General features: G+C 40.1%; 1 protein-coding gene across 9 annotated transcripts in view; it reads right to left on the bottom strand.

Moving 5' to 3' along the window:
* The window catches only part of CPEB3 (cytoplasmic polyadenylation element binding protein 3), a 169,488-nt gene that overhangs the window by 28,991 nt on the left and 122,019 nt on the right, over nucleotides 1-18,478 (bottom strand). For all 9 annotated transcript variants that reach the window (XM_033130843.1, XM_033130840.1, XM_033130838.1 and 6 more), the window contains 2 exons: nucleotides 17,625-17,743; nucleotides 4,095-4,209 (listed from right to left, as the gene is read on the bottom strand). In XM_033130843.1, coding sequence (XP_032986734.1) covers nucleotides 4,095-4,209; nucleotides 17,625-17,743 — 234 coding nt within the window. The remainder of the gene's footprint in view (nucleotides 1-4,094; nucleotides 4,210-17,624; nucleotides 17,744-18,478) is intronic.

Below are 18,478 nucleotides of genomic sequence, written 5' to 3'. Positions count from 1 at the left end.
GCAGCTAGGCTCCGGGGACTCAGATGAGCAATCTCTCAAGACTGATCTTTTCTGTCAGAGGAAGTCATGAAGTGGAAGAATAGCTCACATGTCTCTGATCAGAGAGGACGACTGAGGGTTTTTCAAGTCTGAACAAAGTTGGAAGTGGGTGGGCTCCAAAGACTGATCCCTGAGGCAGCACTCAAATTAGATGTCTAAGCCCAGAAGCTAGAGTCAGAGAAGACTCATGTTTATAAACTGGGGGAGAGTAAGGGATCAATGCTTCACTCTCCACTTTTTCCTGGTAGCCTCTTCGTAATCCCCAAGCCTGGCACTTACTTCCTCTCAGAGCAAAGAGATGCATTCTAGAGAGCTCCTAATGCCACAGGGATATGCAATCCTGTCGTGAGATTCCGGAGGACATGTTGTTTGCATCACTTGAACGAAGAGTGAAAACATGGCTGTTGTACTTTCAGGTGGAGAATGAGACAGACTACCCGTTTCCTTGTACTGACTCTCTGAAGAATAATGCAAATTTTAGCCACATGGTGGCATGGTGAGTCTACCTATAGCCTTTCCTAGCATGGGGGTGGGAAGAGGTGAGGAGTGGAAGGAGAATGAGACCTGAGAAACACCAGGACTTCAGGAAAACGGTCCTTGTCTTGCCACTGCCACTGTCACTGACGGAGTGATGGAAGGGGCAGGAGACAGTAGGAAAGTGTATCATTTGACCTAGAGAAACCAAAAATCAGGCAATATAGCTTTGGGCAAACTCATCTAGATTTTTCCATTGATACTTTCCCATTATCAGGTTAATTTTTCTAGGCCTGTGATTTTTTCCCAACCTGAATTTTAAAAAGGAAGGCTTGTCAAAGGACGAGAAGAAGCAACCTAAACTCAAGATAATACTGCTTAGAACAGGTTGCCTCGCTTCTTTAGAAGTGTTTGGGTATTTCTGTTTGGTGGGGAAAGGACTATATTTATAATAATTTATTAGTAAAAATGGTCCTGTCTTACAGGGGGAAATATCAAAGATAAAAAGCCTCACAAGATCCAAAGGAATCATTCTGGAGTGATAACATTTTAGTCATTACACCATGTTAAAAGACCACTTATGGCCCAGGACAAGGTGAAAAGCAATTTGGACACTTACAATCCCACCTGTTGAGCACTGTCACCCCTCTCTACTCCAGGATCACCCTGTATAGTGCCTGAAATAGTTTTAAGACTTTTCAGAATTCCATAACCACAACATCCCCTGGAAACAATAAAAAATGCCCTGACGTATTTAAAAACGAAATTTGAGGAACATTATGTTAAAGAGTATAATTTAGTATCCAATTAATTGAGTTAGCATTCTATTAATTCATTTCTCATTTTCCTCTGTTCTGAAATCTCTGTTTGCGGATGGTCGCCTGTTTGACACGACAGTAACATATTCACTCCGTTTGGTATGACACGTACTTGCTCAGGGCCAGTAATACAGTGGATGCTCAATAAATGTTTATTGTTCAAGTGAAGTGCACTGCATTCAATTCAAGATGGTCTAGCAAAGTCACAATGAATTCCTTTAAAAAATAGCCTTCTATTCCAGTCCACAAAAGTCAGTGTGTTCCAAAGAAACCCAATACTATGCACATGGGTAAAAGCTGCAGAAGTGAACTCTTTCTGTTTAGATTACATGGCATCTAAGCTGGAAGTCTTGGATAGATAGTAAAATTCCAAGATGCTGATAGAGATTGTTTAGCCATCTAGAAACTAGCTACAATTTTGGGAGGTGTTGGCATGGGGGAACATTTCCATTAGATAAAATGACTGTAGGTTACTATCTACATAACTGTAAAAACTTTTTTTTTTTTAACTACATTTCACTGTAGGTTTATTTTTTTAAAACTTTTATTTATTTGTGTTTTTCCAGGACCCATCAGCTCCAAGTCAAGTAGTTGGCTCATCTAGTTGTGGAGGGCACAGCTCACAGTGGCCCATGTGGGGATTGAACCGGCAACCTTGTTAAGAGTACCGCGTTCTAACCAATTGAGCTAACTGGCCGCCCCTAAAAACAAAACTTTAAAACGAAAAAAATTTTTTAGCTTAGATTTAAGAAAAAAAGAGAACTTCAAGACTTATAAAAGATGTACAATAGGAAACACAAAATCCTACTTCTGATAAGAAAACTAAATATAATTCTTGTCTAATCCTGATCTTGCAATATCTTGCAGACACAGAATGTTAAAGAAAGAATATAATTTAGCATCTTGGGTTTCCTGTTCTGTGGGGTCAGTGTGATCTTAGAACAAGAGTGAAAAATAGATCTTCGTAGGATTTATAAAGGGAAAATGATATAAAGGGAAATGACCTATCCTTTCAAATAATAAAAACAGGAAACATAAAGGGTAAATAATAGAAAAGGGAATTTAGTTTATATACTATTGTTGTCTGTGACTTAAAAATAGACATAGGAGGCTAAACCCATTTCTGCTATTTTTATAACTGTGGGACTTTTTCTTTCAGAATTTTTTTTTTCTTCAGATTCCTATCTAGGAAAAAAGGAGAGGAGCTATAACATTAAAACTAATTTATACTTGCAGTTAGTTGCAAAAAAGAATAGCTAGAATATTAGCAATGAATGTCCATTTTTGTAGAATACATATGTAGTTAAAAGACAATCAAAGGGGATTTTTCTTCCCCTCTACTCCTAAACATAACACTAGTTAGAAAAAGTCAGGAATATTCCACAACGCCCCGCCCACATTTTGCTTTTTTAAAGCACAAGTAGTTTAGAAACGAAGGGCTTCATTTGCCCTCATCTAATATTGCTGCTCATGTTTGAGTTAGCCATTCCTAGACTTTCTTCTCTGACAGCAGATCATGGAAAAGGGTGGGGAGAATCTCTACTGCTTTGCTTTCTTTCGTTCAGCATAGTTTTCCATTAAAATGAGAATAAGACTCAAAGATATTTGACTTCCTGAAATACCACAAAATTACAAACTTCACAGTCACAATTAATATGTTTTAGAGTCCTTCAAAATGGAATAACGAATATATCTTTATGTGGGCCTAAAGTTATCTTTTAGGAGTAGATTAGAGTTGAGATTTAAATATGTCAGAAAGGTTGAGGAATATTTATAATTAAACACTCATCAAAGTCACAGAGCCAAATTGCTGTAGGTACATTTTACATTTTAGAACTCTGTTCTCACAACTTGATTTTAATGATCTCTGCTTTTTCTTTTATTTTTTAGGTAGAACTAAGTCTACTTTACAAATAACAGAGATAATGTTGCACTTTCGCAACTACAGTGGCAACGGTAACCTTATTGTTTCATCTTACCTTTAAAAAATAAACTCAATTACTTTAAGCACTTAAAATATGTAGTTCCTACACACAATTTTATTATATTCCCCTGGCAATAACACTGATCCACAACTGATTAGATTTGTCTTTGGATTTAAACACTGAAGTCATCAGCTCAGCATCACTTCAAATGCTCTAGTCAATTATGATTCTGCCCTATCTCAGCAGGCACAATTATTTCATCATCGGAAAGGAACTTAAAAAAACAAAAAAACAGGGAAGCTTTATGAAAAGTCATAATAAAGATGCTCGAATACATAACTCATTTTTCAAACTGCATAAGAAAAAAATAGGAACCTGTTTCAGTTGGAAAGAGTTCAGTCTGATTCCATGACATAACTCCCAGTAGTGGTTTGGCTTGTCACTGAATCAGTGGGCACACAGCTGCACTGGACAGATTTCTGATGGGGCGACTTCTTTTTCTGTCCTACGTAACAATGCTAACTCGCATAAGAATGCACACTGCCAAATGTACTGTTATTATTGTTTAAATATGTGGTTGAATAGGAAAGCACTAAATAGAATTCATCCTTTCAAAATAAAATTTTAATGAAATTCACTCTTGCACCAGAAGGAAACAGAGCACTTTGGGAGAAACCATTTAATTTTGAGTCAGCTCAGTGAAACTGACATGACAGCCTTCTTTTTGGAGACTGTGTGTATATAAATGACTGGAAACCTAGAAAATATTGAAGACTAAATGCATTGGGAATTTTGTTGTTGTTGGTTTTGTTGTTGTGGTGTTACTATTTCCACTCACCAGCTCGAAGGGGTCGTGGAACTCCCCCAACAAAGATAGTTTTTCTGGGGTCCAAAGGCTGAGAACCATCCATTACAAAGTCACTGTCACTTAGGTTCCATGGTCGAATTTGCACCTGAAAAAAAGTCGTTTACTTGGTCCTTACTTCATTTCCATCAACCCCAAATGAGAATAAGGTGACTAAAGACAAACCCACTGATTTGTGCATTTTACAACATACACAACCCAAACAAAAATCCAGTTATTAGTTAATGTAATCTGCATTAAGTGCCTTTCAATAGAACTCCTGGGGTATGTACTTATAAGTACTATACTCAACTCTAGACATACTCGTATACCATGAAACCTTCAGAAACCACCTGCGGCTTAGGAAAAAAAAGCAGTCTTTTAGAGACAGATTCTGGGTTTTGAATCAGATCCATTTTAGCACTGTTTATAACCTGTCACAAAACAGCACTTAGCTTTTTAAGAACTCACCTAAAGGAAGGGAACAGGAACATTAGAAATGTGTTCTAAAAATTATCTGTATGTCTGTCTTTTAAATTCTTATCACCCCCTAAAATTAAAACATTTATCTTTCAGCAATATGATTTAACATAGATTAGCGCTCATCAAGTTCCCACAGAATTACCAGCATTATCAAATACTGAAGCACACAGAGTTAGCTACATTTGATTTATCTGATTTTCCAAAACAAGCGTGGTTCAATAAAGGCAAGCCTAGAAATTGAAGCAAATTTTCAAAGAGTAGAAAAAGATATTTTTATGCCATATTTTTTTCTATTTGGTAATATCTCTGGACTGGAAATCTGACTTCCTGTCCATAGTTTGTACTGTTTTATCAAATAATAAAAAACAAGGTATTTCATCAGAATCTGAACCTTAAAACATATCCCTTTCAATACATAACTGAATTATAAAACAGAAGCTTAAAACAATACCAAACACAATAAAAACACACACACAAAAAAAACCCTCCCATACAGAAAAAGGTGAGTTTCAGCACCGCCTGGAAAACCAACCAGTCACGTAACTGGCGATGTGCTCCAGGAAGTGGAATTAGGATAGGAAACAAAACAGTTGAATTTTCATTTCCTTAGTATCAACAAAATTCTTCATTTTCCCCACTGCTCAACTGTCAACACTCAATGCAAGGAAACACATAAGAAAATGTCTTACGTGGCTTGGCTTATATTCAAGAGAACTCCCATTTGAAAGGTAGTAAATCTGCCAATGACACTTTCAAAATACTTTGAATCAACTCTAAAACGCATTGCTCAGAGACAGTCTGCACATTCCTTGTGATTGCTACAAAATTCACCCCCACCTAACTTTTTGCCTTTTAGACACAGTTGCCTTCACTAGTTAGCCAGAAGCCATAAAATCTCCATTTCTTTCCTAGATCCTGAAAACTTGGACCTGCTCGCAATACTGTAAACATTTAGCCATTGGCCACACCTATACTGCACGGGGAAAAAAAGATTCAGTTCTTTCCTTGTAAAATTTGCTCTGACTAAATTATCATTCCCTTGACATTTACCACAAAGGCAGATTCACTAATACCATAAAACACTCCTTTTAAATACCTTCATTCAAGGCAATTAGTTCATAAGGTCTATAAATGTCTAACCACTGTGCTGTACACCTGAAACTAATATGATATTGTATGTCAACTGTAACTGAAAAATAAATTTAAAAAATAAAAATAAAGCCAAAAATGCCTTCATGAGGGCCCATTATTAATTTTTAATTAAAAACACAATTTCTTGACACTGTAAGAACGAGAATTCTAACATCATCAATAAAAAAAAAAAAGTAGGAGGTATCTTTTTCTACACAGAGCCCTCTCTTCTAGTTTATAAAGCCGTGAAGGCAGCTTCAGAATCTGGTAAGGTAACTGCAATCACTTTACAATTGAGTTTGATCCTGGATCACTTTGTTTTACAAATGAAAACAATTCCTGTGTATCCATAGTGATCTGGTTTCATTTAATCAGAGGTACAGAAAATGCTGCCTTTTACCATAGGTGTAGGTTCCTGCTGCTCAAAAGAACTCGCGGCAGCTCTCACCTTCCTGCTGAGAGCTTTCAGGACTGTCTCCTCCACCTCCAGACCTGCCACCGACTGATCCCACCCTCACTTCATTACGTCACACACAACCCATTCCACTACCCCCTTTTTGACATGATAGATTAGGTAAAAATACAGGACGAAGTCTCAGGAGACAGTGAGGATTAACCCTATCCATAAAACCCACATTTCCCTGCTACCACCAGAAAACAGCTTCTCAGAGGTGGCACCACTGCAGAATCAGACAAATGTCAATAAAGGCCAACATCAGCCACTCCACACTCTGAGCGAAAAGTAATGCTGTGGTCTTGTTTGCACCGAGAAGTTCCACTCACGGTTTGGCAACTCTCTGAAATAGAAGCCTACACGCACACAGGACATATTCTCCACCGTCTGAGGTTTATTCTCAGGGTCCGATACCCATGTTCTGTATATGACTTACTCTTTGAATGTATTTTCTGGTCCTTTGAATACTATTTTCCACATGCACATGTTCTCTACTTTTAAATACCATATTTTATAAGCTGACTCAAATATTTTATAGAAAGGGATAAAACATAAACAAAAGAACTGCTGTTTGATTATCTTTGTTTCTTTAATAATTAGTTTTAAGAATGAATGAAATTAGAACTCTGTCCTAATTCAATATAAATTTACCCCAGCAATAAAACTACAGATAGACAGGGATCAGAGTGTGTGTGTGTGTGTGTGTGTGTGTGTGTGTGTGAGAGAGAGAGAGAGAGAGAGAGAGAGAAAGAGAGAGAGAGAGAGAAAGAGAGAGAGAATGTGTGCCTGTGTGTGTAACAGCTCTTGTAGAATATTCTCAAATAGGCTATATTCTGGGCAGGAAAAGCCTCAACATCCAGAGGACAAATACAGGGACATCACCAGAGGGTGAAGATTCCCTTAAATGAGCCTGACATTAATCCCAACACTGATTTTCCTTCCTGGAGACACCTGACCACATTTACTTAATAAAGGTGACTCCAGGAAGAGGCACCACCCACCAGCCCTTCAGCCATGTCCTCACAGCAGAGACTACACAAAACCACATGTCCGTAAGGCTGGACAGGTAGCTGAAGTGTGACCAGCCACCAGGACAATAGTCAGTAGGCAAGCAGCGACACACACTGGGTAAACCACTCCTTTAGAAGGATCAGCCCTGGCAAGTAGTTATCATTGGCGAACGTGCTGTCAGAGTTTTCCATTTTTCAAAAGCAGCCTAGATTTCTATGTGAAACTTCAAGATTTCTAAACACTGGGAACTAATTCAAATGTTACATCACTGTACAGGCTGAACAAAACTATCTGCAGGCCAGATCTATCCTGTGGGCCCAGTCTGTGATCTCTGGTTAGAAAGGTTTGGTTACCACATGGCTCACAATGGAATGTTGTGTCCCATAAGCACTTCTGAGAGAAAACACAAAATGGCTTTTCTTTAGTTTCTTTTCAAAGCATGTATTCCTACCGCAGCTCTGGTGAGGACCATGAAACCTACCTCTGGCTGAACTATTTGTCTTGTAAAGGATTATCTCCAGTGAATAATCTGCTTTAATTATCTCCAAAGACAAAATCTTTTTAAGGATAAAGGCACAAACCAAACATGAAGCTTGGCTCTACAAATATGCCAATTTATGCCACATAGTGACTTGAATAGCTTTTCAGAAATCTAAAAAGAATATAAAATTAATGATAACGAGTTAGTACTAAAAGCACTAATTTTCCTTTTCTAGGTTTCCCAAAGTGTGTTCTGTGAGGTGCAGGCCCCTAAGGCTGTCCAACCAGACAAGCAGTGTTTGGGAAAAGTTATCAGGCTGGTATGTCTTCCTTCTTGGAGTTTCACAGCACCCACTGGTGTGTATTAATTAAAGGCTCTAAGAAGTTCTACAGGAAAGAAATCGGTTCAAATGTTGTTTAGCCCAGCATTTCCAAAATGACTTCCAGTGAAGCTATCTTTTGCAAAGCACCTATTAATAGCCACACTTTGATGCATCAAAATATGGAGTAAGGTTGAATTAATTGAACAAAATGCTGTAGAAACTTCACTCTAAACCAGGACTTTTTCTCACTTTTTTCCTGCTCTGAAAGAGTTGCTTGTATAGAAATTAACTTTAAATGGTTTAAGAGTATAGTAAATTCAGATAGATAGCTATTCGAAGAACTGAAAGCTTTCTGACTAAACTGTACAAAAGAGATGTGACCAAACCAGTCTGACGGTTTTGCTATCAATAAAGAATAAAATATCTAATTATAGTTCTAAATAGAAACTAAAGTTACATCCTAGTTAAAACTGAAACTCATTATTAACAGGGGTAGCAAAAAAAAATTAAGAACTATGAGTCACTTATTCTGACAGGAAACTATAACGTCATTTCCTAAAAAGAAAATTTCATTGAAATTTTGCAAAAACCTCTAAGTTAAAGTTAAATGTAAAATGCATTTGATTGTATCTTTAATAACAGGATAAGAGAAAACATACAGTTTTAGTAAGAACAGTTTTTAACACAAGCCTCAGGGCTGCAAGTTTCTGAATATGACCAAGCCTCCCTGTAGTTCTAGAATTCTCTCAGCTTAGACAACTATTTAGAATTTAGCTATTCATCTACCAATAAATAATGTTATCTTGAGCTCATTTTGAACATCTCACCCTATATACCGGGGGTGCCAAAAAAATGTACACATTAAGAGATGTTATCTATGTATGACTTTTCAAAGTTGAGTTGCATTACGGAAGTGATGTGTAGTAGTATGATGTTCGCTCAAAAGATGGCATTAATCAAATGAATGCTAGCATCATTCATTGTATTACAATTTAATAGTCTTTTCCTTTCTTAAAATGTGTATGCATTTTTTTGGCACGCTCTGTATTTCATCCTTGTCTGGTCATCTCCCTAGGTTAAGAACATCTGTCACATGACCGGCCTACAGCATGGAGCCTTTCTTTTCATCTGTTCATCTCAAGGCAGCTCCACAAAGCAACCAAACTGCGCAGAGTTAACAGTGCAATCTGGTGGCCAGCACAGAAACTACCTGACCAAACACAACTTCCCTGTCATTTGTTCTGCTTCCCTTAAAGCCGTGAGTAAGCCTTCCCTTCCCCCTCCCTTTTCCTATTTCCTCTGTTCAGTACCCTTCAAACTCCTACTCAAGCGCTTTAGGAAAAAGACTATTTTTCTCTCCCTAATCCCACAGTCCTTTCAATCCACATGAATCAGAAAAACAATACTGCAGAACCATCAGGACTGCTCTCCCCAGCAAGCTGCAGCATCCAGGCTCTTCTGACAACCAGCATGAGTCAGCTAAACCTAGGTCCGCTGACATACAGCTGCAACAGCTCAGCTGTAGTGGTAATGAACTCAGACCCACTCGAGCTGTCAGCAATTCTATTTTAAGTGTCACAGACTTCACAGAGTGACTGGAGAGTCCCACAGTATCACAAATAAACTAGTTTGTGGTTTGTGAGGCGTCTATCTCTTCCATAGTATAAGGGGTTGATTTACTATTATGAACCACTAAAACTAACAGCCACAACAGCAATAATTGTGGTTTGGACTCTTCAAAGTATGTACATGCATATCTGGCATCTCATTTCAACCTAATTTTTTACCACATGGCTCCCTAACAAAAAGGTCAGTAATTTCTAGGAGTTTAGATGCTACCTGTTATCTCAAGTGCTACCCTCCACCCAAGGGAGGGTAGAAGGAGATACTCTCCCTGTATATTCTGGGGGACATGGGCAGAAAGGAACATAATAGCTGATCAGAGTTGTTGCCTTGATTAGACTTATGTACCCTGGGCAGCTCTGGGGCCTCCAGTCAGAACTCCACTGGGCCTCAAAGCAAAAAGCTGTCCCACACTCAGACTATTTCTCCCATTCCTTCGGTACAAATACAGTCATGTGTCACTTAATGACAGGGATACATTCTGAGACATGTATTCTTAGGCAATTTCGTCACAGAGTGCATTTACACAAACCTACACAGTACAGCCTCCTACTGCCATTGTCTATGCTACACTTTATGACGGCAGCACAGTCAGTGTGTTTCCACCAGCATCGCCACAAACATGTGAGCAATGAGTTGTGCTATGACGTTATGACAGCTACAACATTACTAGGTGATAATTTTCAGCTCCATTATAATTTTATGGGATTGCTGTTTTATATGCAGTCTATTGTTGACCAAAATGTCATTATGTGGTGCATGACTGTAGATCACAAGCCCCAGAGAGCCTTGTCCTAGACAGGGAGCCAAAAGTCACCCTGGGAAATTCTCTCATGCTCTCCCAACTTGCTCCAGGTCCACCAGCAGGGCCAAGAAACAGTCCAGGAACAGAAAGGAAACCCCTGCCATCTACAACAAGCTGCACAACCTGCAGGTGCATGGAAACCACAGGCTCACAGCCCCCTGTCTAGGACCTTCAATTACTGTTGAACAATTCAAACAGCACTCTGTATATTGTTTCATAAAGGCACCCAGTACAAAATAGAGCATGCATAAACTGTGCCCTCAGAATGGCTATGCATAGCCTTGCTCTGTGCTTCACTTAATAAAGCCATTATTAATTAAATGCCATGATTAATAGCTGTACTTATAACCAGAAGGTTCAAGGGAACACCTTCCTTCAAAAGGCTTCCTGATTCCTTCAGGAACATCTGACCACTTTGCTGTGGAGCCGCCCCCCTCCCCAGCCGAACCCCTCCCTATATGACTTCTGTCACGGCGCCTGTGACTCCTTACTTCACGTGCTATTCACCTGCCTTGTTCCCTCTGTCGGACTCCAGGGTGCCCTAAGGCTGAGACCGTATCGCTGAAGGGTCCCAGTGGCCTGGCACAGTGCCACCCTGAGTGAGTGCTCTGTGCTCATCAGCGTTCTGATGATTTAGCAAAGGTTTCCCTGAGGGGCAGACACTGGTGCTGCATGAAGATGTCTAGCAGTTGCGCTTCTCTCTCCCAGATCACTCTCCTCACTCCACGAAAAGCCATCCTCCAGGGGCAAGGAAATACAGTGTGTCTGGTCAGCAGCGGGCACCCCCGGACTCGGGCCTAATCAGAGCCGCCAGGTGACCCCCCGCCACCATCAGCATTACCTCGTGCTCATCATCACTGCTGATGCTGCCATAACACACAGAAAGCATAAGCATGACAGAGGAGTCCCTTTGGAAAGAAAGAAGAAACCTGAACTTTTGAGCACTGACACTCCCTCACCGTGCTCAGCGTTTTACACACACTGTTATACTTAAACTCACCAGAACTGCTACACTGTAAAAATGATCCCTACTTTAGAGATAAAGAAATTCAGGCTCAGAAGAGAGTGAAGTCAACTCAGGACTGAAACCCATGTTTACTTGACCCAAAGTCTAGACATACTCTTTCCCCGGCAATGACATCGTGTGCCCCCAAGGTCCCTGTGCTTCAGACTACTGGCCACCAGTCACGCTTCCTGACAGTCTCCTGCACGAGTCAAAACGCATTTGTATTTGTGAGTGATTGGCCTCTCTTTTCTTTCCAAACCCGTTCTGCCCATTTTCAATGCATTAAAGTAGTAATCAATAGACTCTCCTTAAACCTAACAAACCTAGGGGTTAGAAAAGCTTAATTGAGAGAGAGAGAGAAAGAGAGAGAGAGACAAAGAGAGAGAAGGAGAATGAGTAAAGTTCAAGAAAATGGTTTAGCAAAGAAACTGACATTATATTCAGCTATTTTAACTTCCAGGTTCATAGCCTCAGATGACCGTGCTCTGCGGCCATACAATTTTGTCCAATGTCTACATAAATGTGTATTTTCAGCTCCATGGTACTGGGACAAGGAAGTTGTTACTGGCATGCTGATCACTAAAACTCTTGAGAGGAATGTACACATCACAGTTCAAGTTACCTAAGTCTTTCCTGGGAAGAAACCTATTCTTTGAGGGAGTTTCATGGAATACTAATTCCACCGAAATCTTCACAAGTATAATTCCAAAACAGGTATATAATATGCTGGATTAAACAATATTACATGGATTTATTTACTTCTCAGAACCTTTATATGTCAATGTTTCCCGAGTGTTTTTGGATATGAAACCTTTAATTAAAGGAGAAAAATGGATATAAAGTGTATACAGTAAGTGCTCAATAAATGACACCTATTATTATTATTATTATGAGCAAACCTTCTGTTACTGAGCCTCTGAAGAGTATCTGTTTGATGGGACAATTGATCTTCAAAACACACTTTGGAAAACACTGAGTATGGTCCCTTAGGGATAGATTGGCTGTTTTATCCACTAGATACCATTTAGCATACTGCAGCATCTTTTAGACCTCCCTAGAAAAGAATAACCACTTCCAAAGACTCAAGGACTAAGAAAACTGTGGACCCATTCACAAAATCAGAGACTCAGGGAAAGAAAAATAGGAGGTAATTCTCTCATTTTAGAGGAGGAATTCTTTCTTTGGAGAAATTCCTATGATGGAAGGTGCCCCAACCACAAATTTAGACCAAGGATCAAAGAACAAATCAAAAAAGAAGATAAGAATTGCTGAAGATTTCCAAGGTGGGATATAACAAAACCAGATTTGATTGAGCCAAGATAAAATTATAGTTATTGTCTTAGGAGGTAGTAGATGGAGAATGAAAAAGTTTGAGTAAATACACCACAAACCCAAGGCCGGAAGCTGTCTATCAATGTGCCCTAGAACTTGGCCCCTCCCTATTTTCCCCAGCTTAATTTCCCTCTATTCTCCTTCATACAGGTGTGTTCCATCTAACCAACCTAAATGTCCTCCATTCATACCACACAATTTCTCATTCCTGTGTTCAGACTGTTGTCTTTTTCGGGAATGTCTATTTCCCGGCACCTCCACACCTCTACCCCTCTCCTGGCCAACCTCCGACCTCTCTTCATCCTTCAAGGCCTAGTTCAAATGACACTTCATTCAAGAAGCTTTCTTTCATCATTCTAGGTATATATAAACTCTCCAAAGTACTTAATCTCCATCTTATCTTCATTGTATTTATTTTTCTTAATTTGATAAATATTTGCAAACCTTTTATGTGCCACAGTCTCTATAGATATGTGTATTTATATACTTGTTTTATCTACCCATTATACTATTAACTTTTTGACACAGGATTTTATGTCTGATTCATAGCAAGTTCTGATTCATAGTGACTAGTACTAACGCCTTGGCTACAACTCACACTCAAAGGTGGTTTGAAGGAAGGAAGGCACACCATTTAAAAAAAATGGCTGTAGTGGATTGGAGATATAGCTATAATAGCAGCTACGATTTGCTGTATAGATGGTGTAGTGAAAGCTTCAGGAGAGAGATGGCATTCGAGAGGTGTCTCAAAATAAGGGTAGAAATTAGAAATTAAGATGGGAACAGAAATATTTCAGTTAATTGAATATGGGATTCAAAAGGAAAGCAGAAAAAGGTAAGGTTGCAAAAAATTTTAAGTCAGTTTGGGAAGATATTAAACCCCAGGCAAAATGATATGGACTGCTTTTGTAACTAAAGAGGAGTGATTAAAAGTGCTAGAAATCTTATTAATACATAAATGGGGGCAAGAGAAACCAGAATGATAAAAAGATTGGACAGAATTAAAGAATTAAGCCAGCCTCTATTTCCAACTTCCTTGTTCCTAATATTTTTTCCCCCAATTTTTATTTTTCAAGTTTTAAGTGGATGACCACGTTACCTAAGCAATAACCTAAAGAATTAAGCTTACGTAATTACGCACACTTCAGTTTGGTAAGACAATTTTTAAACATATAGCAAAATCAATCTGTCATATTTCAGGATATTTATAAATTGTGATTGTGTTATAAACTGCAAGGAGGAAGAAGCAGGAACCTTCTCTGTTCCTCCTTTCAAGGTGTCTGCTATTCCACCTCTCTGGCTAAAGTGTCATAAAAAGGTAACAACCACATCTTCCTCACCTCCTTTTCAAGGTTACTCTTTTCCCATCCTTATTTCTGTTAGACCCGCCAAGGTTCCCTACTCTATCAGTTTGCTGTCTTGAACCTTCAGGTTCAGTCTATTTATATGAGGTTAGTGCAAAAGTAATTGCGGTTTAAACGCAATTTCAAATAATTTCAAAATCCGCAATTACTTTTGCACCAACCTAATACATCCAAAAAAGTAGAGTCACCTTGACGAGAGGGACCACTGTCATAGTGTCTGCCTGCTTCCCTGGGAGCCTGGACGAGGACACAGCTGTCCTCTGAGATGCCTGTGATATCTGAGCTATGGAACTCCTCTTGCTGGAGGAGGAAAAAAAAAAAACCACACAGACCTAGAAGTTCTGCAATAGCTCCTGCTCTCACCAATTTGTCTTCCCATTCTTGGAGACTAAGGAGTCAATTAATCAGGACATTAATACAGTGTTGTCTGCCATCTTTCAGGATCAGACCTATACATAGAATAGTCTAAATGGAGCCATTTAATGAAAGGTAATCACTGACCAAAAATATCTCTCTGATACTACTTGAAATCCATTAATTAGGGACTCGTTTGAGTTATAAAACAAACGTGATCTTAGAAAGGATTAGTGAGAGGGGACCTTGCTATCAGGCTCTGTATTAGGAAAACAATCTGATTAACCTAATCCACACAAAGGAACAGGTTTGATTGGGGCGGGGGGTGAGGGAGACTAGGGGAACGGACAAAGGATAGAAAATCTGTGAGGTCATTTTGGAACATGGTGTATTTCCAAGGAGAAATTCAGTGAGGATTGGGAAGAACTAAACAACAGAATGAGGACACTAGGATTCTGAAAGGAAGCCAACTAATGAGAAAAAGTGGGAAAGAACCATAGCTCAGAGTTTGGGGAATGAGCTCCAAAGGTTGACTTTACCTTGCGCTATTGCCAAGGTCCTCATTTACCCCCAAAGGTTCAACCCAGCTCTCACTTTCTATGGGAGCGTCCAAAACGAGGTGGATGTACCGAACCTGGTGGGGAAGTGTGGCGAAACGAGGCTGGGAGAGAGAGATGGAGCACTGAAGCATACGAAGAGAAGGTTTCAAAAATGGAGCCAAAAGAGTTGGAACCCAAAACGGGATCCAGTTCATTAGAATTAGAGGTGTTTGGGGACTTTAATGTTTCCTAGCCTAAATTTTATCCAAATTGTTTATGCTGGAAATTCTGAGTATGCTTGGGTCAAAGAAATATGTGATCAGCAGCCACCATTCAGAATTCACCAAGCTCTAATAAAACTGCTTCACTTGAGCTCAAAAAATGAAAATTGCAATAAGGCAGAAATTTGTAGAAACACAAACAATGAAAGTTAGTTTCCCCGTAAACATTTCCAAAACAGATAATTACACTAATTATTTGCAAAGGTCCTTCAAGCCAAGGGCAATACATGTGTTTGGAGTGAACCACTCACCAGTAATGGTACCACTGCTCATTCCCCTCTCAAGAGATGTCCAGCCCTGGGGAGGGCTTGCCCTGACAAGGCATATCATCCCCTTTCTCCCATAGAGCCAGTGACGAGCTTTCCAAGGTATACACACCCCATCTGTCCATCTCCAGTCACCTCCTCTCAATTCAACTGCTTCTTAATCTACTGTGGGCATAACCATCTCAGTGCGTACCTCTACCCCTCTGCCTCTGTGTGTGTGTGTGTGTGTGTGTGTGTGTGTGTGTCTACTTTCTAATCCTCTTCTAGAGTGCATGACCAATCCTACCTTAGCTATTCCTATCTCACCCCCATCCCCTCATACTGAGGTGCCAGTGGCAGAGGTTCTCTGGAGGTTGACCATTTACCTCTCAACCTATCTGACCCTGCCAAATTGGGTTCACTCTTTCTAATCTCACACTATTCTAAAGAGATTTGGAGAAGTTATTTCTGGTCTCTTATTATTTACTCCGACGAAACACTGCACATTCCCCTTCTACTCCAGTGCCAGTGATATACACAGCCTCTCCACACTGTTCATGACCAAAGTTAACGAAGGTTGCCTACTCTTTTTCCCCACCTTCAGTTTCCTATTGTTTTTCCCTACCTGTATAGCTACTCTATCCAGCACTGTTAACTGTTGTTATAAAAATTGGGTAATGGCCCCAGAATTTGAAAATGATTGGCACTTTCACACTTACTAAAATAAAATCCTTGCCTCTTCTTCTGTATCAATTTTTCTAATACGGTGATGCAATCTCCCCATTCTTTAGTAACTCCCTCTTCTGCTTTACATACCGGAGTCTCCTCCTTATAGGTGGCTAAGTCCCAGCACCATCCTTTTGCAACCAACTGTAAACTCGGTTCTAGATGGCACCATTTCTTTTCAACAGATGCTAGTGTGTAGATCAGCTCTAACTTTGTTCTCTTGAATCCTCTCTCTAGCACTATGTTAGGCTAATAGCACCCTCCAGCTACATTTGCACAAGTACCTGACCTCACCAAATGTTTCCACGTTCGTTTTCCTCTTATCTAAGCCTCTCAACATCCCAGAGAGGTGCCATTATTTTTCCCATTTCATAGACGAGGAAACCAAGATTCAGCAAGGATTGGGTGACTTATTCAGAGCCAAGCAGTTACATAAATTCTAGAGTCACGACTCTAACTTCTACGTCTGACTATCTCTTTCCACGTGCACATTTCTAAGAATAAATGTAGCTGCCACGCAAGCTCCACACCTCTGGTATGAGTCTTACAGGGGATGCTGCAGGCCCCATGACAGAGATGCCTTGGTCCACCTGACTATTTTTACTCTACTTCCCACTCCTAGCGCCAAGCCTTGACACACAAACTCACCCCTCCCAACTTCCCACAGGTCCTTACTCCTTCCACGTTCACCAAGCTCTTTACTTCTGCTCTGAACGTGGTCTTGCCCCCTTCTTCGCCAATATCCACTTCAGCAGGAGAAAGGAAGCAGTCTTCCTCTCTTACCCAATGACTTACGCACTCACTGTCTGGTTCAGCGACCACAAATTCTGTGTAAGTGCAATTTATGGTTTTGGGTCCATGTTCTCTGTCCTCCCCCTCTCCTGCCCTGTTTGAAGCTATCCCTTTTAGAGTGTAAGCTCCTGGCCCAGAAGGCTCTATTGAGCAAGCTGTGGGTACCACTCAGCACAATGCCTTGCATTCAGAGGCACATAAACACTGACGATTATGATTTTTTTAAAAAAAATTACTCCTGTCCTTGATCTGAAATAATAGAAACCAGTTGCCAAAACCATTAAGAGCATTATTTACTTCAATTCAGAGTTTTTGAATAGGAATTAGCTTAAAAGAGCTGTAAAGTGGAAGACAAGGGCACATTTGTTTACATGCAGTCCCAAAGGTATAAAACGAAACACTGAGTAATTGGTTATTAGCTTCCCATCAACAACAGTCCAGCTCTACTGCCCAGCGCGGTCACCCCGGGTACGAGGACCCCAGTTACCAGCATTCCCCTTACAGCACAGAGGCGCTCAGCTATTCCAATTGCATGTGTGCTCTAGAAGAACAACAGCTGGCTGTGCACTACTGACCGGTTTATCCTTGATGGTGGGGCTCGACACACACAAGTATAGTTTCCCGTCTTCTTCTAGGCAGGCGTCTATCAAAGCTTGTACTGAGCTCTCCTCCTGGAACAGCAGAAAGGCGTAGCCTTGGGGAGAACAGAAACAAAAGGGTGGGGGAAGGAATCAGTAAATGGAACTCAAAGTACCAATGAAAATGTTAGCAATTGTTTTCCTTTGGCAAATTCTGGCTAAAGTCTGAGAACTCGAGTGGGACACAGGAGAAGTAACAGTCACTGAGAGCCTCAGGGGCCGGGCACTGTATTAGGTGCTCTGCAGACACTGTCTTGCCTCAGTCTGCGGCACGGACACACCTTGAAAACAGGCTGAATGAAAAAGGCCTGGCACAAAATACCACATACTGTATACGATTCCATGTATATGGAATGTCCAGAACAGGCAAATCTAGAGATAAAAAAAAAAAAGAGTAGATGAGTGGTTGCCTAGGGCTGGGGAATTGGAGGGAATAGACACGGGTTCTTTCGGGGATGATGAAAGTGTTCTAAAATTGGTTGTGGTGATGGTTGCATAACTCTGTGAACATCTTAAAAACCACTGAACTACACCTTTTAAATGGGTGAACTATATGGTATGTGAATTGTATCTCATCAAAAGTTGTCCAAAAAAAAAAAGAAAGAAAAAAGCTCAACAAGGCTAGTAGGTGGATGCAAAAGCAATTGTGGTTTAAAAGGTTAAAACAACAACAAAAAAAACCGCAATTACTTTTGCACCAACCTAATACTTCTGATGTTACTTCTGATACGGCTGTTTCTCCAAGGACACTCTCCTGTCTCAGGACAGAGCAAACGGTCTGTAAACATAAA

The sequence above is a fragment of the Rhinolophus ferrumequinum genome, chromosome 16 (genome assembly GCF_004115265.2).
Source record: "Rhinolophus ferrumequinum isolate MPI-CBG mRhiFer1 chromosome 16, mRhiFer1_v1.p, whole genome shotgun sequence".
Taxonomy (NCBI): Eukaryota; Metazoa; Chordata; class Mammalia; order Chiroptera; family Rhinolophidae; genus Rhinolophus; species Rhinolophus ferrumequinum.
This window is presented reverse-complemented; position numbering and strand designations above follow the sequence as displayed.